General features: G+C 46.1%; 1 protein-coding gene across 3 annotated transcripts; it reads right to left on the bottom strand.

Moving 5' to 3' along the window:
- Positions 1-857: 857 nt before the first annotated feature.
- Positions 858-18,079, bottom strand: nfil3-6 (nuclear factor, interleukin 3 regulated, member 6). 3 transcript variants are annotated; one of them, XM_073069053.1, is made up of 2 exons: positions 17,956-18,079; positions 858-2,361 (listed from the first exon to the last, which is right to left on the bottom strand). In XM_073069053.1, exon 2 carries the CDS (start codon positions 2,303-2,305, stop codon positions 1,052-1,054), a length of 1,254 nt encoding a protein of 417 aa, XP_072925154.1. In that variant the 5' UTR covers positions 2,306-2,361; positions 17,956-18,079; the 3' UTR covers positions 858-1,051. The 3 variants fall into 3 exon arrangements, with proteins under 3 accessions (XP_072925154.1, XP_072925152.1, XP_072925153.1); XM_073069051.1 differs by lacking the exon at positions 17,956-18,079 and adding an exon at positions 8,570-9,080; XM_073069052.1 differs by lacking the exon at positions 17,956-18,079 and adding an exon at positions 8,665-9,078.
- Between the last annotated feature and the right edge of the window lie 7,209 nt (positions 18,080-25,288).

Here is a 25,288-nt window from a genome sequence, read left to right on the forward strand (position 1 = left end):
TAGAGGGATGTCCTTTTAGAAAAGAAGTGAGGAGGAATTCCTTTAGCTAGAGGGTAGTGAGTCTATGGAACTCATTGGCACAGATGGCTAAGGAGGCCAAGTCAATGAGTATATTTAAAGTGGAAGTTGATAGGTTCTTGGTTAGTCAGGACATCAAAGGGTATGGAGAGAAGGCAGGAAACTGGGGTTGGGAGGCCTAATAAAACAACCATGATGGAATGGCAGAGTGGGCTAATTCTGCTCCTGTCTTATAATCTTATAGGAGGTATGTCAGAGGTAATTATTTTTCACATGGTGAGTATTGGGGGTGTGGAATGCACTGCTGGGGATTGGTGGTAGAAGCATCTTATAATCTAAGGGACTGTAAAAAGAAGGGCAGTTTGGTAGGCTTGGATGAGCATGCAACACCACCAGCTCACCAATGCTCATGACAAACGTTGACCCATATCCTAGCCACTTGTCCACCATATATCCACTCTCAGAATATAATGACAGGGAGCCAATTGATGCAGCTTCTGGGCACAATAGATAGTCAGGTGGACATCCTGCACCCACTAAATAGAGCTTAATCGCTCAATCTGCAAAGGAGCACCCCAATATTGATCATGTTCTAGTGTATACAGTGTTGATAATCATTTAAACCTCTTCACTTTTTGTCTGGCTGGAGATTTATCTATCTGCAAACCATCAAACCATTTAACAGAGCATAGTTAAGATACAGATGTTCTCAACTCATTTCACAGTGAAAGGACTTTCCAACAATCCGTGGACAGATCATAGCTGAGTCCCCAAACGTTTTAAAGACTGCAGCAGAGGACCAAGAACATTTTTCAGTGTGAAGAACTTCCATTCCTAAATTGGTCATAAAGGATTTATTACAACACCAATGGCTGATTAAAAAATAAAGTAAAAATATATTTACACGCATTTAAATCCATTCACAAGGACAAACAATAAATATTTGCATGGGCTTAGTTTTATGCAAATAACTTAATTATGAAGTGAGAGGCAAATCAAATTAACAACGTACAAATATCGACGATGACCCGTGTTATTTGAAATTGGAACATCTTTGTTGAGAAAACATCTTTTTGAGCTGAGCGACCTCAGCAGAGAGTGAAGCAAGCTGATTCCTGAGGATGCTGTTTTCAGATTTGATGCTGGAGTCCTCGTTTGGATGGTTCTTTGGGCAGTTTGAAATTGCTTGGCCACCACCCTGGGCTCCAACGTGGGCTCTCCAAGAAGGTGGAGACAAGCCAGCCCTGGAGCCCTTGTCAGAGTGAGGCATTACAGTGTTGGTATAACACCCTTGCAGTTGATCGCTGACCTGACCAGCTAACTGTTCCGGAAGAGTTCTGGGGGTGGAATTACCCACTGCCATTTGAAAAACTCTTAGCCTCAAATCAACCTCAGTGCTCTCTTCCACCCCAGCTCCTATCTTAAACCGGAGCTTATGGGGCAAAGATTTCACCATGTCCATTCTTTCTTGGGATCTCGCTGGCTTAGTGTTCTCATTGGAGCCTATTCTAGCAAGGTCCACCTCCACGTCACTAGGGGAAGAGAGCTGAGCTTCAAAGTGGTCCTCGCGGTTCGGGGATAACTTGCCTTGGTCACTCAGATGGTCATCAAAAAAGACAGGACTTCCAATGTTGGAACTTCCAGGGGTGGAGATACCAGAATCCTCAGACACCACACTGGACTCTTGTGCTTCTGCCCCAATAGATACCCCTCCCTGCTGGTTATTAGGTGGGAAGCTTTTATTATCCACAGGATGAGCAACATAACCATTCACAGCCATGGCTGCAAGAGGTCCTTGGATGCCATTTGTGCAGCAGAGAGATGATGGATTACTTGGAGTGACTGGCATCTCTGCAGGGTCCTTTATGATACCAAACCTGAACTTCAGAGCCAAGAGCTCAGCTTTCAGTCTGGCATTTTCTTCCAGTAAGGCAAGGACCCTCTGCTCAAGGACCATGTCGTTGACCCGCCGCTTCTCACGGGACCGCTTGGCTGCCTCATTGTTCTTCTTACGCTTGTCCCAGTAGCTGCTATCCTTTTTCTCTTCTGGGATGAACTCTCGCTTCCTCCGGTTGGCGGAGCTGGTATCCTTGGGCTTGGCCTGCCTCATGCCCAGCAGGGATCTGGCCAAGAGGCTGTTGGTGCTGAGCAGGGACATGGCTTCTTCGGTGAAGGACACGTGTGGGCCACACAGCTCCAGCGAACGTGGGCGGGGCTCATTTTCCTGGAGTTGGTCTGCCCTCACTTCTCTTACCTCCTGGCAAGGCTTGGCTGCAGACACGTCCATCCTGACTGATGGAAATGCCTGTCTCTGATAGAAGGGCTCAATGTTGAACAAGGGATCTGTTAAAATAACATAGAAAAATAGATGGTTAGAATGCTATACATTATTCCCTAAGGCTTACTTCAAATTCAAGTTCAAGTTTATTGTCATTCAGCCATACACCTATATACTGCTAAACAAATTAGCATTCCTGTGGGGCCAATGTGCAAAACGTAGTGAATATAAGACATAGGTGTAGAATTAGGCCATTTGGCCTATCAAGACTGCTCCACCATTTAATCATGGTTGATCCTTTTTCTCCCTCTCCTCTACCCCACTCCCCGGCCTTCTCCCCATAACTTTACATGCCGTGTCCAATCAAGAGCCTATCAAGCTCTGCCTTAAATACACCCAACGACCTGCCTCCATAGCTGCCTGTGGTAATAACAGTCACACACATGACATGTAGTTAAAATCCTGTACATGTCACAAAATAATATTAGCACAAGTCCTTAAGAATCACAGCCTTTAAGCCTACTCCAACACTTCCTTCCCACATAGCCCTCCATTTTTCTTTCATCCATATGCTTAACTAAGAATCTCTTAAATGTCGCTAATGTATCTGCCTCTATCACCAACTTCGGTTGGGCGTTCATCGCACCCACGACTCTCTGGGTAGAAAAATCCTACTTCTGACATCCCCTTATAATTTCCTCCTCCCACTTTAAAACTACGTCCTCTCATATTGCTGCCCTGGGAAAAAGGTGCCAGATTCCACTCCATCTACGCTTCTTATCATCATATACATCTATCAAATCGCCTGTCATCCTCCTTTGTTCCAAAGGCCAAAGCCCATAGCTTGCTCAATCTTTCCTCATAAGACATACTCTCTAAACCAGGCAGCATCTTTGTAAATCTCCTCTGCACCCTCTCTAAAGTTTCTACATCCTTCCTATAATGAGGCGGCCAGAACTGATCAGTGGCGTGTTTGTCATCCAACTCTTTTGCATGTATCGAAATTCTGATACCCTTCTTCCCTTCATCAAATCTCTCTGTCTCGATCTCTGAAGACAAACTGTCCACTGACATCTTTTTATAAAACTACCGATTCCCACAGTTATCTGGACTATACCTCTTCCCATCCTGTCTCCTGTAAAAATGCTATTCCCTTTTCTCAATTCCTTCATCTGTTCCCAGGATGAGGCTTTCCTTTCTAAGACATCAGAGATGTCCTCCTTCTTCAAAGGCAGGGGTTTCCCTTCCTCCACCATTGATACTGCCCTCACTGACTTCTCTTCTATTTCCCAGACATTCCCGCTCACACCATCTTTGCACCTATCACCCCATGAGCCTTTGCATCCAACATATCATCTTTGTAACTTCCACCATCTTCAACAAGATCCAAATACCAGACACACCTGTACCTTCCACCGACTTTCAGTTTTCCACAGGGATCACACCCTCTGTGATTCCCTTGTCCAGTTGGCCCTCACCACTAATCTCCTTCCTTGTATACATCCCTGCAGGCTACACCTGATCATTTACCCCCTCCCTTACCACAGTACAAGGCCCCAAAAAGTCTTTACAGGTGAGGCAACCTGTGAATCTGTTGAGGTCGTCTATTGAATCTGGTGCTCCTGATGTGGCCTCTACACTGGTGAGATCCAACATAAATTGAGGGACGGCTTTGCCAGGCACCTCTGTCCAGCTGCCAAAAATGTAACTTCCCGGTGGCCAACCATTTTAATTCCTATCCCCATTCCTGTTCTAACAAGCCAGTCCTTGGCCTCCTCTTTTGCCAGGACGAAGCCACTCTCAGGGTGGAGGAGCAACACCTCGTATTCCATCTAGGTAGCCTCCAACCTGATGGCATGAGTATTGATTTTTCCAATCTCTGGTGATTTTATTTCCTTCTTCCCTCTCCCTTCCTCTTCTGCTATTTCCCACTCTAGCCTCTTACCTCTTCTCCTCAGCTACCTATCATCTCCCCCTTGGTGCTGCTCTTTCTTCCCTTTCTCCCATGGTCCACTCTCCTCTCCTATCAGATTCCTTCTTCTCTACCCTTTACCATTCCCACCCACCTGACTTCTAGCTAGTTATCTCTTCCTTCCAACCCCCCACCTTTTATTGTAGTGCCCTCCCCCTTCCTTTCCACTCCTGAAGATAAGTCTCTGACCGAAACATCGACTGGTTATTCACTTCCATGGATGCTGCCTGACTTGCTGAGTTCCTCCAGCGTTTTGTGAGTGGCAGGTATCAACTGGGCCAAGTAGAAAACCACATCAAATAACTCTCACAGGCTGGAGATGTTGGAACCTGGAGCATTAAACAAACTGCTGAAGGAACTCAAAGTCAAAGTTGAGTTTACTGTCAGGTAAACAATGTACAGGTGCAATGAAAAACTTTCTTGCAGCAGCTTCACAGGCACATAGCATCAGATATGCAGCATTCACAAGAAAAACATAAGCTAAGCAAAAATTATACTGAATTACACAAGAAAGAACACAATTAGAACAACCATTGCAATGCAAAGTAGTCACAGTGTTGCCACATTGAGGTAGTGCCAGATGAATGAAGACCAGAATGGTTGAAGGGAAGGAGCTGGTTTGAACCTAGCAGTGCAAGACTTCAGGCTTCTGCACCTCCTGCCCCCAACAGGTCAGACAATATTTGTGGAAGGAAAGGGACGCTTGTTGATTCATGTCGAGACTCTGAGAATGTAGAACAGAGATAGGCAGTATAAAGAAGTGAAACGGAGGGGTGATGCAGGGCACGGCAGGTGAAAGGCTGAGTGGTTCTTACAGACAACAAAACAGGAAACAGAAAGCACATTATTTTAAAATAAACTTTTAAAAGGTTATGTGGTACAAAATAAAGAATGAAACACACATACACTCAGTGGCCACTTTGTCAGGTACCTCCTCAGATGAGCATATCTTTGCGGTCTTCTGCTGCTGTAGCCCATCTACTACAAGATTTGATGTGCTCTACATTCAGAAATGCTCTTCTGCACACCACTGTTGTAACGTGTGGTTATTTGAATTACTGCTACCTTCCTGTCAGTTTGCACCAGACTGGCCATTTGCCTCTGACCTCTCTCTTTAACGAGGCATTTTCACCCACAGAACTGTCACTCACTGGGTGCTTTTTTATCACATCATTCTCTGTAAACAATCGAGACTGTGTGAAAATCCCAGGACTGAGGTACCCAAACACCAACAATCATTCCACAGTCAAAGTCACTTAGATCACATTTCTCTTTAATGTGAGAATCTGAGACTGAGACTGAGTCCAGATGAGGAATATCGATCAACACTCCATTTCCTCCACAGCCGCTGCCTGACCCACTGAGTTCTTCCAATGCTCTGTCTATTGCTCCAGACTGCAACTTTTGCAGTCTCTTGTATCACACATCTATGATTAAAATAGAAGCTGATATATCATAAATAAACTTATTTTTTAAATTACATATATCTTGAAATGTCAATGTGAGTAAATAGGGTGGTTTAGAAACGATATGAGGTGCGTGCCTTTATTGGCTGTTGTGTAGGATACGAAAGCAGGCACAATCATGCACTGGTTAGGCCATACCTGGGGTACTGTGTGCAGTTCTGATCACCACACTAGTGGAAAGATGTAATCACACCGGAGAGGTGCGGAGAAGGTTCGCCAAGATATTGACTGGATTGGAACGTATCAGTTATAAGGCGAGCCCGGATAGGCTGTGTTTGTTTCCTGAAGTGCAGGATGCTGAAGGGGTGACCTGACAGAGGTAGAAACCTATGAGGGTTTTTTAATGGGGGTGTCTAAAACAAGAGGAACTAAGTAGAAAGAAAGAAGCAGGAAATTTAGAGAAGGGGAGATTTTCACACAAATGTGGCTGGAATCGGGAATACATTGCCTGATGAAATGGTGCCATAGAGTTATAGGACAGCAGAGAAACAGGCCCTTTGGCTCTTCTAGTCAATGCCATCCTGGTCTTCTGCCTAACCCCATTTACCTATACCCAGAGCATGGCCCTCTATGGTTCTTCATCCATGTGCCTATCCAAACTTCTGTTAACTGTTATATTTAAGGGAATGTAACAAATGAGGCAGGTGCTCTCACAATACCTAAAAATCATCTCAGCAGGCATCTCAATTGCCAATTCATGAACCACAACAGTGTAAATGGGGCTAGTCAGAGAAACTGCAGTGCAGCTGAGCAATAAACTGCAAGATCATAACCAGGTGGATTGTGAGGTCAACAGCCCACTTCATCAATCAAACCTACATTATTTATCAAAATAAACTGAAACTGAGAGATCTGTTGCAGTTCTCTTCAATTACCAAGTCATGGCATTTAATAATTTTGATTAAGAATTATGAGATATAGCTTGAATCTCGGACTTCCGTCCAGCTGAATGATTGGCAGCTTTTGAGACCAACTTTCCTGTCAACAATGCAGTTGACAAATATTGGGTTACACTGAGAATATTGGAGTAGGTTTATGATTGTCATGTCGACCAAAAGACAGTGAAACAATTGTCTTGCGTACAGTTCAAACAGATGAGGTAATCTTACATCAGGTCATTGAGTTATTGATATTGGTGTATCATTGTCACGGGGACCAATGTACAGGGAAAGTGTTTTCATACAGATCAATTCATTACACAACACTTTGAGGAAGAACAAGGTAAAACAATAACAATGCAGAATAAAGTGTAACAACTGGCAAGATCATAACAAAGTAGATTGTGAGGTCAAGAGTCCATCTTATTGTTCAACCATCTGATAATAGCAGGTTAGAAACTCCTTGAGCCAGCAGTCATTGGCAAAATATTTCCAGCTGAGAGGTTTGGACAATGAAAGCCTGTTGTAATTCTCAGTAGGGATACTATTTTCGATCTAAATTCAGCTGTATTGTTCAGACTACGCCAAGTAATAGCTGCTACCTAAAACCCCTTTCACAGCATCTCTGGGAAAATCTGATGGGGAAGGAATCTTCTTCTTCTCAATTTAACCAAGTGAGTCAGAGGAAAGTCTGATTTACACCCACTTGAAGTTATATACTGAATCAGACTTATATTAGAGTAATATGATAATAAATGGGAATAATATATTACATACATCAACTTAGCTGGTATGAAAATCAAAGTTGAAACCTTACTCAAAGTTTGTTGGTGTGTTAAATTGCATATAACAGAAATAGTAATGTGATCACTCAAGTCGTGTATGATGTTTTCTCAAGGGGTTGCCTATTGATGGGTCCTCAGGTCGCTGAAGAGGCTGATACGGGACCCACACATATTCTGGGGCAGTGTAAACGCGAGTTAAGCTGTGGTCGTGGCTAGTGGTCAATAAATATTACAGAAAATACAGTAACGGCCGTTATATTAGAGCAATTACGACATTGGATATCGAAGAATCGGCAGTAATGGGAGTAATTAGAGAGAGTACACTGTTACGGGAGTTAAGGTGAGGTACTCGAGGTGATGTTATTGTAATAAAGCCAAGGAATCTTGTAATAAATATTACAGCAAGCTTAATTATTTTATGGGCAATAGATTCCGATAAATCATTGTTAAGTTTTCTGAAAATAAACAGGACCACCATATTCTGGAAATCTGTAATAAAGCAGGAAATGTTGGAAACAAAGGGTCAGTCTATGAAGAGCGAAAGAATTTAACTTTTCAATTTACTGATCAAGAGTGTTCCACCTGATACGTTAACCGTATTTTTATTCCGCAGAAGCTGCCCGACCTATTGTGTATTTCCAGAATTTTCTACTTTTACCGCAGTTCATGTGTCTAGATAATTTGTAGTAAAAATGGTAATTATACATTAGGTTAGAATAAGTACGACAGCGCACAGGTAATAATAATAAATGCAAATAAGTGATAATTAACTAGAGTTAGGAGTCACTTGGAAGATTCTATAAGTTAAAAGTCTTTGCCAGCATCACCGTTCTCTGTTTAATACACAACAGTCACGTTAACGAGAGCCCCCAGGATACTGGGGATTCGACCCCAACCCACCAACACGAGTGGCCAGTATTTCTTGAGGACTGGACACTGAGGTATTTCCCCAGAACAGGTCGGCCACTTGACACAAACCCTGGCAGCTCACCGACACTCTTTGTGAAGAATTTACGCTACAACCAGCCAAGGCTACAAACATCCACATAAGTTTCCATTAAACTCAATCTCGCCTCCTTCCCAAACATGTGCCAGTCGGTATCTAATTAAAACGCAGTCTTATTACTCCCCGCATTCTCCCTCACATAAACTCGCCGTTAGTTCAAACTTACTTAGTCTCCCCGCTTCACTTGGCTGCTGAATCAACATTTTGGATAAAACTAAGTTTTGATCACTAAAGAGACTGAAGGGAAAAAGGCAAACTCACGACTCTCTTCGTCTTCCTCCACCACTGCTGGTTCGGGGTTCCAGCGCAAAAATATCGTCAATCGCCACAGTTCCGAGTATATAATTCTCCTTCCTCGAAAGTAGATCTGTCCGGTCAGCAGGAGTTATCTAAGCTGTTGCAATGCTTTCTTTCCCCTAATGTTACCCAATCATGAAAAAGAACTCCTCCCACCGAGGCAGAAGTAAGATTCATTCCGCCTTCCTTACACTATTTCTGTAACTTACTCCTGCCCTTTCTGTAGTTTATTTTCCACTGTGCACTGATCTGGAAACAGCGTTCTTGTAGAATAAATTGTAACTTGTAGCATTTTGTTTATGTTTTGTAGTGTGTACTGCCGCCGCAAAACAACACATTTTACTGCATACACGTCAGTGATAATAAACCTGATCCTGAATCACTCCGAGAGAGAAACAAATGCACGCTGAGACACTTCTATTAACCTTCTGCGTATTTGCCTCTCCCCTCTCCCCTCTCCCGTCCGGCAGCGAGTACCCGCGACTCCCATCCTCCCAGACTGCGCAACCTTGGATCTTTCAGTCTACCTTCAGAACCAGAATCAGGTTAATTGGCACTGACATTTGTATTTTTGTGGCAGTTACAACGAATTATTACAAGTTACAATAACAATAAATAGTGCAAAGAGGAATAGAAAGGTGAGTTCATAGACTGTTCTGAAATCTGATGGTGGAGTCTTAGAGGCTGTTCCTAAAACGTTGAGTATGGGTCTTCAGGCTCCTGTGCCTCCTCCCTGATGGTATTAATGAGAAGAGGGCATGTCCTGAATGATTGATATTGCCATTGAATAGGTCAAATGGTGGGGAGGCTTGTGCCCATAATGCAGCTTGCTGGGTCCACAACCCTCTCCATCTTTTTCCTGATCCTGTGCAGCGCGACTCCATATCATTGGTGATGCAACCAGTCAGAACGCTCTCCATGGTGCATCTGCAGAAATCTGCTAGAGTCCTTGGTGGCATACAAGACACGAGCTGCTTGACTGTGTAGGTGGTTGCTAAAATCTGGGAAGAGTAGAGGTCGTGGAATAAATTACCTGGGAGAATGCCCTCAGTGGCCACAGAGTGAAAGTACGTGGTCTTCTAAAGCCCATTCACTTCATGGTGCAATGTGTCATGCGTTCAGAGATCTTCTTCTCTGGCTCAGAACCAAGGTTGTCCTGCCCTCTGTGTGAGTGGGGGGGGGGGGGGGGTTGGAGAAGGGCTTGTTTTTCTGTTGTTGGCATTGATGTTGTTGCTTGTGTTGTTTTGCTGAACGTTGTGGGCATGCTATGTTGGTGTCAGAATGTGTAGTGACACCTGCACATCCTTGGTTGTGATGGTTATTAATGCAAATGAAGCATTTCACTGTATGTTTCAATGTACATTTGATAAATAAATCTAAATCTGGAGGTCAGATGTTATTCCTTGGTATATAGGAGAATGAGGGGTGATCTTATACAGGTGTATAAGTCTATGAGGGGCAGAGATAGCGTGAATGTGCACAGGCTTTTAACCAGCATAGAGAAATCAAGAACTGGAGGGCAAAGGTTTAAGGTGAGAGGGAGAGATTTCAAATTCAAGTTCAAGTTCAGTTTATTGTCATTCAACTGTACACATGTATACCGCCAAATCAAACAACACTCCTCCGGACCAACGTGCACAACTAACTCACCCACACAACAGGTAAAGTAATATTACCACAAGTAAATTTACAAATAATAACGTGCATAGGTGATCAAGTTAAAAAGTAAACAGTATAACACTACTGAGGCTTCATACGTGATGAGACAGTATGATGAGGTTCATCCATGATAGTGGGGTGTTCAATATTCTTACAGCCTGGGGGAAGAAGCTATTTCCTATCCTAACTGTTCTTGTCCTAAGCCTCGGTATCTCCTGCCTGATGGTGGGGGGTCAAGGAGATTGCTGGACGGGTAGGAGGGATCATTGACAATGCTGAGAGCCCTGTGTACACAGCGCTCCTGATAAATATTGCTGGATGTGTGGAAGAGAGACCCCAAGGATCTTCTCAGTCCTTGCAATCCTTTGTAGGGATTTGTGGTCAGATGTCTTGCAATTCCCATACAGAGAGTGATGCAGCTGGTCAGGACATTCTCCGTGGTGCTGTTGTATAGTTTGATTGAAATGGCTGGGGCCGGGGAGAGCCTCACTCGCCTCAATCTTCTCAAGGAAAGGAAGAGTCACTCTCTTCATGAAGAAGTCGTGTACGTGCAGTGAGGAGGTTTCATAGAAGGATGATGTGTATGTTGAATGAGTTGTCAGAGGAAGTGGTTGAGGCAGGTACAATGACAGCTTTGAAAATACAGTGGATTTCTAATTTATGGAGCAGAATTAGGCCATTTGACCCATCGAGTCTTCTCAACCCCATTTTGCTACCTTCTCCCTGTAAACTTTGACACTCTCACTAATCAATAACCCAGCAACCTCTGTTTTAAATATATCCAATGACCTGGCCTCCACAGCCATTGGTGGCAATGAATTCCATGGATTCACCACCCTCTGGGTAAAGAAATTCCTCCTCATCTCTGTTCTAAAGGGATGTCCTCTATTTTGAGGCTGTGGCCTCTGTTCTTAGACTCTCCCACTATAGGAAACATCCTCTGCACATTTAATAGGCCTTTCAATATTCGATAGGTTTCAATGAAATCCCATTCATTCTTCTAGACTCCAGCAACTACAAGCCGAGAGCCATTAAATGCTCTTCATTCATTAATCCTTTCATTCCTGGGTTCATTCACGTTAATCACCTCTGGACCCTCTCCAGTGCCAGCACATTCTTCCTTAGTTAAGGAGATAAACCTTCTTGTGTGGGCTCCCCCTTGAATATCTGGCACTCAGGGCTGCTGGCCGGTTCCAAAAACTCCCTTTCAAATGACTTGCCTCCACACCCAGAGCCATCAAACTAACTCTTTTCATGCCTTGCACTGTACTGCTGCTGCAAAACAGCAGATTTCATGACATACGTCAGTGATATTAAATTTGATCTGATTCTAATTCTGACAAAGTGACGCATCCCAAAGCTTTGTTCCCAACTTTCAGCGAACAAGTACTGATTCAAAGAGTTATGATTCAGCTCAGACCATCTTTGGCTCAAAACAAAATTGAGTTGAGGGCTTGTTTCTGCAGGAAAAGAATGTAAAAACTGGGGAGAAGAATGTGCTAACAGAGGTGAGTCACTGGCACAGGTTTAATGAGAAGTTAGATGAACAGGTGGGTGGGAAAAGGGTGAGCGTGAGGTAAAGGAGTATAGAAACAAGCCTGAGAGAAGCCTAACACTAATGGTCTATTTCTCTGCTATTGTGAAATTATTTTATCCTCTGCAACTAACATACCGTAAGGTGTAAATTATACTGTAAGTAAGTTTAACCTTACTCAGAATGAGAGTCTGGTTTACAATGTCTTCACCTTTCTGTCCATCCTTCGGGGCCTCCCACCCACTCTCTGCCTTTCCCTCCTTTCATCTTGCTGACTGCCTCATTTCAATTTCCCTCTCATTTTCAGTCTAGTTTGTTGTTTCTATTTCATTCTCACCACTTTCACTTCCCTTTCCTAAGTGTTTCTCTCTCCCCGCCCTCTTCTCTCTCTCCCTCTCTCTCTCTCTATCTGTTTTCTCTCCCCCCTCATTCTTCTCCACCCCTCTCTTTCTCTCACTCTTTTCCTCTTTCTCTTTCTCCCTTTCTTTAATCATGTTCTCCTTCCCTCTTTTCCTTAACAAGAAACACTTTTTGAGTATCTACAACTTTGCTATAAGATAAACCCAGTCTGGCCTAACTCCAGTGAGCATTAGTAATGTACAGAGTGGCTTTAAAAGTTGAGTCAAGCCAAGACAAATTTATTATTATTTAACTATATACATGTATATAACATATATAACCATATAATAAATATAGAAACGAGATGTTTCTTTGAACCAGGATGTAAAGCACAGTACTACACATAAAATATGTAAAGCACGATAACTTCTGGAGGCAAGAGACTTGCCTTTGAGGAGAGTCTCCAATAAAAATATGCCCCCATAACAAACTCCTCACTGTACCACAGTACTCAGGAGAATATTCCTACACAGAACCGCACATCCCTCACAAACCCACCAGCCACACCAGTACACCCCTCACAACCCTGCCACCCACACCAATACACACCTCATAAACCCATCAGTCACACCAGTACGCCCCTCACAAACCTACCACCATCACCAATACACACCTCATAAACCCATCAGTCACACCAGTACGCCCCTCACAAACCTACCACCATCACCAGTACACCGCTCACAAACCTACCACCATCACCAGTACACCGCTCACAAACCCACCAGACACACCAGTACACCCCTCACAAACCTACCACCATCACCAGTACACCCCTCACAAACCTACCACCATCACCAGTACATCCCTCACAAACCCACCAGCCACACCAGTGCACCCCTCACAAACCTACCACCATCACCAGTACACCCCTCACAAACCCACCAGACACACCAGTACACTCCTCACAAACCCACCAGCCACACCAGTACACCCCTCACAAACCCACCAGACACACCAGTACACCCCTCACAAACCTACCACCATCACCAGTACACCCCTCACAAACCCACCAGCCACACCAGTACACTCCTCACAAACCCACCAGACACACCAGTACACCCCTCACAAACCCACCAGGCACACCAGTACACCCCTCACAAACCTACCACCATCACCAGTACACCCCTCACAAACCCACCAGCCACACCAGTACACTCCTCACAAACCCACCAGCCACACCAGTACACCACTCACAAACCCACCAGCCACACCAGTGCACCCCTCACAAACCTACCACCATCACCAGTACACCCTCACAAACCCACCAGACACACCAGTACACCCCACACAAACCCACCAGCCACACCAGTACACCCCTCACAAACCCACCAGCCACACCAGTACACTCCTCACAAACCCACCACCATCACCAGTATACCCCTCACAAACCTACCACCATCACCAGTACACCCCTCACAAACCCACCAGCCACACCAGTACACTCCTCACAAACCTACCACCATCACCAGTACACCCCTCACAAACCCACCAGCCACACCAGTACACCCCTCACAAACCCACCAGCCACACCAGTACACTCCTCACAAACCCACCAGACACACCAGTACACCCCTCACAAACCTACCACCATCACCAGTACACCCCTCACAAACCCACCAGCCACACCAGTACACTCCTCACAAACCCACCAGCCACACCAGTACACCCCTCACAAACCCACCAGACACACCAGTACACCCTCACAAACCTACCACCATCACCAGTACACCCCTCACAAACCCACCAGCCACACCAGTACACTCCTCACAAACCCACCACCATCACCAGTATACCCCTCACAAACCTACCACCATCACCAGTACACCCCTCACAAACCCACCAGCCACACCAGTACACTCCTCACAAACCCACCAGCCACACCAGTACACTCCTCACAAACCTACCACCCACACCAGTACACCCCTCACAAACCCACCAGACACACCAGTACACCCTTCACAAACCTACCACCATCACCAGTACACCCCTCACAAACCCACCAGCCACACCAGTACACTCCTCACAAACCCACCAGACACACCAGTACACCCCTCACAAACCTACCACCATCACCAGTACACCCCTCACAAACCCACCAGCCACACCAGTACACTCCTCACAAACCCACCAGCCACACCAGTACACCCCTCACAAACCCACCAGGCACACCAGTACACCCCTCACAAACCTACCACCATCACCAGTACACCCCTCACAAACCCACCAGCCACACCAGTACACTCCTCACAAACCCACCAGCCACACCAGTACACCACTCACAAACCCACCAGCCACACCAGTGCACCCCTCACAAACCTACCACCATCACCAGTACACCCTCACAAACCCACCAGACACACCAGTACACTCCTCACAAACCCACCAGCCACACCAGTACACCCCTCACAAACCCACCAGCCACACCAGTACACTCCTCACAAACCCACCAGCCACACCAGTGCACCCCTCACAAACCTACCACCATCACCAGTACACCCTCACAAACCCACCAGACACACCAGTACACCCCACACTAACCCACCAGCCACACCAGTACACCCCACACAAACCCACCAGACACACCAGTACACCCCTCACAAACCTACCACCATCACCAGTACACCCCTCACAAACCTACCACCATCACCAATATACCCCTCACAAACCCACCAGCCACACCAGTGCACCACTCACAAACCTACCACCATCACCAGTACACCCCTCACAAACCCACCAGACACACCAGTACACCCCACACAAACCCACCAGCTACACCAGTACACCCCACACAAATCCACCAGACACACCAGTACACCCCTCACAAACCTACCACCATCACCAGTACACCCCTCACAAACCCACCAGACACACCAGTATACCCCTCACAAACCTACCACCATCACCAGTACACCCCTCACAAACCCACCAGCCACACCAGTACACTCCTCACAAACCCACCAGCCACACCAGTACACCCCTCACAAACCCACCAGACACACCAGTACACCCCTCACAAACCTACCAGCCACACCAGTACACCCCTCACAAACCCACCAGACACACCAGTACACCCCTCACAAACCTACCACCATCACCAGTACACCCCTCACAAACCCACCAGCCACACCAGTACACTCCTCACAAACCCACCAGCCACACCAGTACACCCCTCACAAACCCACCAGACACACCAGTACACCCCTCACAAACCTACCACCATCACCAGTACACCCCTCACAAACCCACCAGCCACACCAGTACACTCCTCACAAACCCACCAGCCACACCAGTACACCCCTCACAAACCCACCAGACACACCAGTACACCCCTCACAAACCCACCAGACACACCAGTACACCCCTCACAAACCTACCACCATCACCAGTACACCCCTCACAAACCCACCAGCCACACCAGTACACCCTTCACAAACCCACCAGCCACACCAGTACACCCCTCACAAACCCACCAGCCACACCAGTACACTCCTCACAAACCCACCAGCCACACCAGTACACCCCTCACAAACCCACCAGCCACACCAGTACACTCCTCACAAACCCACCAGCCACACCAGTACACCCCTCACAAACCCACCAGCCACACCAGTACACCCCTCACAAACCTACCACCATCACCAGTACACCCCTCACAAACCCACCAGCCACACCAGTGCACCCCTCACAAACCCACCAGCCACACCTGTACACCCTCACAAACCCACCAGACACACCAGTACACCCCACACAAACCCACCAGCCACACCAGTACACGCCACACAAACCCACCAGACACACCAGTACACCCCTCACAAACCTACCACCATCACCAGTACACCCCTCACAAACCTACCGCCATCACCAATATACCCCTCACAAACCCACCAGCCACACCAGTGCACCACTCACAAACCTACCACCATCACCAGTACACCCCTCACAAACCCACCAGACACACCAGTACACCCCACACAAACCCACCAGCCACACCAGTACACCCCACACAAACCCACCAGACACACCAGTTCACCCCTCACAAACCTACCACCATCACCAGTACACCCCTCACAAACCCACCAGCCACACCAGTGCACCCCTCACAAACCTACCACCATCACCAGTACACCCCTCACAAACCCACCAGACACACCAGTACACCCCTCACAAACCCACCAGCCACACCAGTACACCCCTCACAAACCTACCACCATCACCAGTACACCCCTCACAAACCCACCAGCCACACCAGTACACCCCTCACAAACCCACCAGCCACACCAGTACACTCCTCACAAACCCACCAGACACACCAGTACACCCCTCACAAACCTACCACCATCACCAGTACACCCCTCACAAACCCACCAGCCACACCAGTACACTCCTCACAAACCCACCAGCCACACCAGTACACCCCTCACAAACCCACCAGCCACACCAGTACACTCCTCACAAACCCACCAGACACACCAGTACACCCCTCACAAACCTACCACCATCACCAGTACACCCCTCACAAACCCACCAGCCACACCAGTACACTCCTCACAAACCCACCAGACACACCAGTACACCCCTCACAAACCTACCACCATCACCAGTACACCCCTCACAAACCCACCAGCCACACCAGTACACCCCACACAAACCCACCAGACACACCAGTTCACCCCTCACAAACCTACCACCATCACCAGTACACCCTTCACAAACCCACCAGACACACCAGTACACCCCTCACAAACCCACCAGCCACACCAGTACACCCCTCACAAACCTACCACCATCACCAGTACACCCCTCACAAACCCACCAGACACACCAGTACACCCCTCACAAACCCACCAGCCACACCAGTACACCCCTCACAAACCTACCACCATCACCAGTACACTCCTCACAAACCCATCAGCCACACCAGTACACTCCTCACAAACCCACCAGACACACCAGTACACCCCTCACAAACCTACCACCATCACCAGTACACCCCTCACAAACCCACCAGCCACACCAGTACACTCCTCACAAACCCACCAGCCACACCAGTACACCCCTCACAAACCCACCAGCCACACCAGTACACTCCTCACAAACCCACCAGACACACCAGTACACCCCTCACAAACCTACCACCATCACCAGTACACCCCTCACAAACCCACCAGCCACACCAGTACACTCCTCACAAACCCACCAGACACACCAGTACACCCCTCACAAACCCACCAGACACACCAGTACACCCCTCACAAACCTACCACCATCACCAGTACACCCCTCACAAACCTACTGGCTACACCAATACAACCTTTGCAAATCTACCAGCCTCACCAGTACACCCCTCACAAACCCACCAGACACACCAGTACACCCCTCACAAACCTACCACCATCACCAGTACACCCCTCACAAACCTACTGGCTACATCAATACAACCTTTGCAAATCTACCAGCCTCACCAGTACATCCCTCACAAAGCCACCAGCACACATGATTACATCCTTTGCACTTCTAACAACCCAAATCAAAGCACCTCTCACAACCTCAACACTGCACACCCTCAATACACCCCTCACAATTCCACCAGTCCCTCACATTCCCACCAACCCTCACCAGTGGAGTGATGTCAGCCTCCGCACGGTTTTGGTTTGCCTGCTTACCTCAGCTTGGTGTTCTGTGCCCTTGGATGGGGCTGCTGTCTTCTGCCGAAGTTCTGCCTGGAGGTATCCAGTGGGCTCCCACACTCCTCTGAATGCTGCCTCTCCTATTTGTGCTGAACCCTCCCTCAGACAGGGGGTAGGGAGGGGGGGCGGCTAGGAATAGAGAGCCACCTGAAGCATGTCTGAGCTGCCAATCAAGATGCAGCGTAGCCTTGGCAACTGCATCCCCCTGACAACCAATACATGTGTGCATGGGAGCGAGCGTTGTGTCAGCCTCCTCGATCGCCATGACAACTCATGACGTCAAAAGAAGCCAGAAATAGCCTCGCAATTTGCGAATGTTATTGTGTCTGTTAGTGAATGCTCGTAAATCTGAACAAGTGTGACTGCAAATAGATGGTCTGGGAGCATATTATCAAATTTGCTGGTTATTCTTTAACCATCCCACCCCCTCTCTAATTTTTTTGTTCCTGAGCTTATTGCCATGTGGGGACAGCTCTCAGACCAGTTGAACATACAAAGATTTACAAATGATATTTAATTGCTTTAAACTAGTCAGACACCTGGTATAAGGGTGTCTGATTCACAGCTATGTTGGTTATGTGTGTGTCTATAATTGGCACTGCAGACTGCTATAAATAGCAGAAAACGCAGGGTCCTCTGATCCGTTTCTGGGACTCAGATACGCACTGACAGGACTTGATAACAGTCTTGTCATCATACCTCCCCAGTGCTAGTGTTAAAATTTATTTTTATTCAGAGTGCCAAGCAGGCCCTTCCAGCCCTTCGAACCGTGCTGGCCAGCAACACCAACAACCCCGATTTAACCTTAACCTAATCATGGGACAATTTACGATGACCAGTTAACCTATGCAGTACATCTTTGGACAGTGGGAGGATACTGGAGCTCCTGGGGAAAACCCATACATTCCACAGGGAGGATATACAGAGACTCCTGACAGAGGATTCTGGATATGAACTCTGATCCCTGAGCTGAAATAGCGGCAGTGAAGGCGGAGGAAGGCTGCAGCAGTGAAGGGTGGTCAGTCATCTTATGTGCCATGCCACTGGACACCGAGCACAACCTGTCAAGGACTGTGAGGTAGCTGGCTGGGCAACAGCTTCTCCGTGTTAAACAAGGTGTTGCAAATGTGTTCTTCATTCTGGAAATAGCCGCTTAGAACATCATAATGGACTCGAGTGATCACCCTACTATTGATGTGGTGAAACGATTTGTTTGGATGGCATACAAAACAAAAGGTTTCCACTGTACCTCAGTACATGTGACAATAATTAACCAATTACTAATTGACCAGTTTAAGATTCTAACTCTCCATCTCTCATCCCTTCAGTTCTGTGACAAGGACTGAGGACCAAAGATCAACTTTATTCACCATATACATTTACATGCATTGTGAATTTGCTGTGACTTGCAACAAAAATACAACATTCAACAATTGGAAGAATAAAGAATTATAAAAAATAATCTTAGAAGTTGAAGTACAGATATGGATTATCTACATAAAGCCAGAATATATTAGCAAAGTAGGCAGCATGATACAAAGAGGCTTAAAGTGTTTAGAATGCAGTGCATACACTGGGGTAATAGATTGGGGAGGGGTGGCTAACTAGGCCTGAGGCCACAGACCCAGAAATGCCAAGTGATTTTCTCACTTAGGAAACTAATTGCAGGAATTTCGCAGAAGGTTTCGCAGGTAGTGCCAAACCAACAAGGATAACTTCACTCATCACAGACAACAGATGCTATGTTACCTTTCTGCAAGACATTGCTGAGGCCGTACCTGGAGTACTGTGACAGTTTTAGTTACCCTTTTATAGGAAACATTTATTAAGTTGGAAAGAGTGTGAAGAAGATTTACGAGAATGTTGCCAGGAGTCATGAACCTGCGTTATAGGGAGAGATTGGAGAGGCTGGGACTTTATTCAGTGGAACAGAGAAGATTTAGAGTTGATCTTCGAGAGATGCATAATATCACAAAGAGCATTGACAGGGTGAATGCACTTTGTCTTTTCCCTTGGGAAAAGGCAAATATTTAATATGAAATGGAAAAGATTTAAAAGAGTTTTGAGGGACAACTTCTTCCTACAGGAGGTAGGGGTCTGCTGGAGTTTATGGTTGAGGCAGGTACAATAACAACATTTGGAAGACGCTTGGACGGGTACGCAGATAGGAAAGATTTAGAGGTTATATGGGCCAAACACAGGAAAATGGAACTAGCACAGCAGTGTAGGGGTTAGTGTACCACTTTGCAGCATCAGCTTTCGCCGTCTGCGGTTCAGTTCCAGCCACTGCCTGTAGGGAGTCTGTCCATTCTTTCCGTGAGTGTGCGGGTTTCCACTGGATGCTCCGATTTCCTCCCACATTCCAAGCACAGACGGGTTAGGACTAATGGGTCGTGGGCAATCTATGTGGGAGCCAGAAACTTGTGGGCTGCCCAGCGCAATTCTCGCAGATTGATTTGTTGCAAATGACGCATTTCACTGTGTGTTTCGACGTACGTATGACAAATAAGGCCCATCTTTAGCTTAGACGGCCATTTTGGTCAGCATGGATGAGTTGGGCCTTAAGGTAAGTTATGTGACTCTGTACCTTCATTGATTTCACCCTTGAATCCTCTTGGGGACTGACCTTCCCCAATTCCACAGACTCACAACCCCCTCAATAAAGACATTCCTGCTCATCACACTCTATTTCCTTTTCCTATGGCGACACATTATTAAACAACCTCACTCTATACTCCAACTGCCCCTTTATGTCTGCTTGAAGAACTCATCTAAATCCATTCACAAACTCCTTACATCATCCTTACGTTCGCTCTCCCACCAGCTTTGTATTGATGTGAGTTTAGTACAGAACATTGAGCTTCGAACAGCACAGCACAGGAACAGGCCCACTGGCCCACAGTGTTGTGCCACACGAAATAAATCAGTAATCAAATGCCCAGCTAAACTAATCTCTTCTTGACTATACCTCTTCTCACCCTGTCACTTGTAAAGATGCCATTTCCTTTCTCAGTTCCCCCGTCTCCACCGCATCTACTCTCAGGATGAGGCTTTTCATTCCAGAACAACTAAGTTGTCCTCCTTCTTCAGAGAAAGAAACCTCCCTTCCTCCACCACCAACACCAGCATCTCTTCCATTTCGTGCACATCTGCCCTCACCCCATCCTCCCACTGCCACACCAGGGATAGGGTCCCTCTTGTCCTCACCTACAACCTTTCAAGCCTCTGCATTCAGCACATAATTTTCCATAACTTCCGTTATCTCAGACGGGATCCCACCACCATCTTTCCCTCTACCCCCCCCCCCCCCCCACCCAACTTTCTGCTTTCTGCAGGGATCATTCCCTCCACAACCCCCTTGTCCATTCTTCCCTTCCCACTGATCTCCCTTCTGGGAGCAAGTGCCACACCTGCCCCTACATCTCCCCTATCACTACCATTCAAGACCCAAACAGTCCTTTCAGGTGAGACAACACTTCACCTGTGAGTCTGTTGGCATCATCTATTGTACCTGGTGCTCATAGTGTGGCCTCCTGTATATTAGTGAGACCCAACATCGATTGGGAGAGTGCTTTGCTGAGCACCTATGCTTCATCTGCCACAAAGAGTGGGATTTCCCAGTGGCCACCCATTTCAATTCTACATGTCAGTCCACGGCTTTGTCTACTGTCACAATGAGGCCACACTCAGGTTGGAGGAGCAACACTTTATATTCCATCTGGGTAGCCTCCAACCTGATGGCATGAACATTGATTTCTCAAACTTCCGGTAATCGCCCCCCTCCTCTCCTTCACCATTCCCCATTCTTGTTCCCCATACTCTTCTTACCTGCCCATCACCTCTGGTGCTTCTTCCCTTTCCCTTTCTTCCATAGTCTTCTGTACTCTTGTCAGATTCCCCCTTCTCCAGATCTTTATCTCTTCCACCAACAACTTCCTAGCTCTTTACTTCACCCCTTCCGATTGCCCCATTTCACCTATCACCTGCCACCTTGTTTTTCTTCCTCTCCTCCCCCCAATATCTTATTCTGACTTCTTCCCCCTTCCTTTCCAGTCCCGGTGAAAGGTCTCGGCCTGAAACATCAACTGTTCATTCCCATCCAGAGATGCTGCCTGATCTGCTGAGCTCCTCCAGCACGTTGTGTGTATTAATCCCTCCTGCCTACACAGTGTCTACACCCTTCCATTTCCTGCATACTGATGTGCCTATCTAAGAGTTTCTTAAGTGTTGCTAAAGTATCTGCCTCTAGCACCATGCCAGGCAACCACTGCTCTCTGTGTAAAAATCGTACCATTTCCTTTAAACTTCCCACCTCTTGCCTTAAATAATGCTCTCTAGTACTAGACATTTCCAACCTGGGAAAAATGTACTGGCTGCCTATCTATGCCACTCATAAACTTATAAACCTTTCTCAAGTCTCTCTTCAGCCTCCTCTGCTCCAAAGAAAACAACACAAGTTTGTCCAGCCTCTGCTTGTAGCACACATCCTCTAATCCAGGCAGCATCCTTGTAAACCTCTTCTGCAGCTTCTGCAAGGCCCTGACATACGTATATCTTACCATTTTCTCTGTGTTACTGCATAGGCTGTAGGTAGGTAAGGCCTTTTAAGTTTAGGTTGACAGCTTGTTAGCAATGGAATGTAAGGTCCACCTTATTATGTATCTTTTGAAAATCTATCTTTCATATTTCCTTACAACACAGGATTGCTTTCTGCCCATCAATCGCATACTAGCTAACCTGGATATTCTAGCATCCCATTTATTTTGCTGTAACTTATTCTATCTCCTATGCCTACTAACTCCCCCGAATCTTCCCCCAGCCAACTACACTCAATCAATTTACAAACAGCCGGACAACCCCCCCCCCCCCACCAACCCACAAATCTTTAAGATGTGGGAAGAAATTGGAGCATCCAGAGGAAACTGATCTGGTCTCAGGGAGAATGAGCAGACTCCACACAGATAGCACCGGAGGTCAGGAAAGAAACTTTTTTTCTCTGGAACTTGGAAACAGCTGCCCAGATTGACTAATTCTATCTTTCTTAAATATATTTGCTGAGGGTGAATCTGATGAGAATGACATATATTGCAGTCCTGAACTGCCCTTGAAATGATTAGCTTGTTGGGTCATTTCATGGGACAACTAAGACTCATCCATATGGCAGACCTGGAGTCATCTACGAGCTGGAACAAATACAGTGATTTGATTTCCTTCCCTGATCAATCAAACAATGAGAATAGTCCAATTACGTCCAACTCCATTACTAGAGTTACAGATTGATAGTTACAGAGCACTGAATTGGCAAATTGGCAAATCAGTAGTTCATTATTGTTACATGTACCAAGGATTTGCCAACCATCCATAGAGATCAATTCATTACAACATTGAGCATTCAGCTACACTCAGTGGCCACTTTCAGACATACAAGAGACTAGGGATGCCGGAATCTGGAGCAACATGACCTGAAGCGTTGGTTCAGATGTCTTGATGGGAAACGTTGACATTCTGCTGCCTGACCCATTGAGTTTCCCCAGTGTTATGAGAGAGACTTTTCATTCATCTTTGATTTGTTTCAAAAACTTTCCCAGTCCTCACAGACTTCTTGCCAACATTCTAAACCTTAAACTATATCTCTCCTGAGCCTCCATTGCTGCTACAGAGGGAGTTTTGATTTGTTAATGTAATATAAGTTTGTTGAGGATTATGTATTACCTTAAATGTTTGCCATTTGATGTAAGGGAAAATTTTCTAATCTAACTTCCTAAGCAGCTTTGCCAACTCTTTACATATGAGTTTATTTGTCCAATATCCCCTAGCTCAGGCCAGTGTTAAGGGCTCAAGCAATTCTTTTCCCACCTTGTCTCATTTCTTTACCCATCAGGGACTATAATCCAAAAATAAAACACTGCAGATGCTGGAAATCTGAAATAAAGCAGGAAATAATTCGAGGGTAGGTCCTAGAAGCAGGATTAACACTGCAGGCGGATGTCCCACCTCTGAAGAAAAGCTGTTAACCTAAAACATTCACTCTTTCAGTTTTTACACATGCTGCCTGACTTGCTGAGGATTTCCAGCAATTTGTCCTATGTGTTCTCAAAGTACAATGGTGTTGTCCCTAGTTCTCATTTCTGAAGATTTAGTAACCTCAAAAACAGAGTTTACTCATGTTTCTAGTTTTTGGCTGCTCTGTATTGAGACACTGCACTGAGAACTTCCTTATTCTGAGAACAAGACCATGCAAGCTGATCATTGTGGTTGACTTGACACAGGGCTCGAATGTTGTGTAATAGTGTGCTGTGAGAGCCCTGCACTGGCGCAATGCATTTGTGTGTGATGCTGGTCCAAATGCCCTCCTCCTCTCTCCTTGAGAAGTATTTGGGATGCTGAGGTGATCCTTCATGCTGGCAGCTCTCTCAGGGCAACATGCACTTCGGTTGTTGATAAAACAATGTACTTCGCTATATGTTTTGATGTACGTGTGACAAATAAAGCTAATCTCTTTCATCTTTAATCGTCAAGGCTCTGGAAGTGCAACATACTAGATAATGTGGTGGTGCCTGAACATGTAAATTGGTAAACTTGTACCAAGATACAGTGAAAAAATTTGATTTGCATACCATTCGTACACATTATGTCATCTCATTGAGGTAGTACAAGGAAAAGCAATAACAGAATGCAGAATGAAGTGTTACAGGGTGATAACAAGGTGACTTTGAGGTCAGGAGTCCATCTTATCATGCTAGGGACTGTTCACAATGGGATAGAAGCTTTTCTGGAAGCTGGTGGTGCATACTTTTGTGTATTTTGCCTGATGGAGGGGGAGAAGAGAGACTGCCCAAGATGGGAAGGGTCTTTGATTATGTCGTAACACACAAACTGCTGGAGAAATTCAGCATATCAGGCAGCATCTATGGAGGGCAATAAACAGTCAATGTTTTAGGGTGAAACCTTTCATTAGGACCCTTGCCTGGAATGGTAGAATGGATACAGGTGATAGAACAACCCACTCCTGCTCTTTTCAATGTTTCTATAAATCTGGCTGCCTAGAGCAAGGGTAGCGAACTTATGGATGGCATGCCCAAAAATTTTGTTGGCATGATATGCTTGATCCTTTAAACCCCACCCATAATAAAAAGAAACATAATGATCGTCTTGGCCAGAAGATTTGTTTATTTATTTTGAGAGTCGGCATGGTAACTGTCCCTTCCGGCCACCCAATTACACCCATATGACCAACTCACCTACTAGCATGTACCTCTTTGCAATGTGGAACAAAACCAGACTGCCCGGAGGAATCACCCATACTCGT

The sequence above is a fragment of the Hemitrygon akajei genome, chromosome 16, assembly GCF_048418815.1.
Source record: "Hemitrygon akajei chromosome 16, sHemAka1.3, whole genome shotgun sequence".
Classification (NCBI taxonomy): Eukaryota; Metazoa; Chordata; class Chondrichthyes; order Myliobatiformes; family Dasyatidae; genus Hemitrygon; species Hemitrygon akajei.

What these genes read in the sequence shown, in the direction of transcription:
- nfil3-6 (XM_073069051.1), bottom strand. Translation starts at nt 8,606, where the DNA reads ATGTTGATTCAGCAGCCAAGTGAAGCGGGGAGACTAA. An exon ending in AAGTGAAGCGGGGAGACTAA is followed by an intron (nt 2,362 to 8,569) that starts GTAAGTTTGAAC and finishes TTATTTTAACAG; the next exon opens with ATCCCTTGTTCAACATTGAG.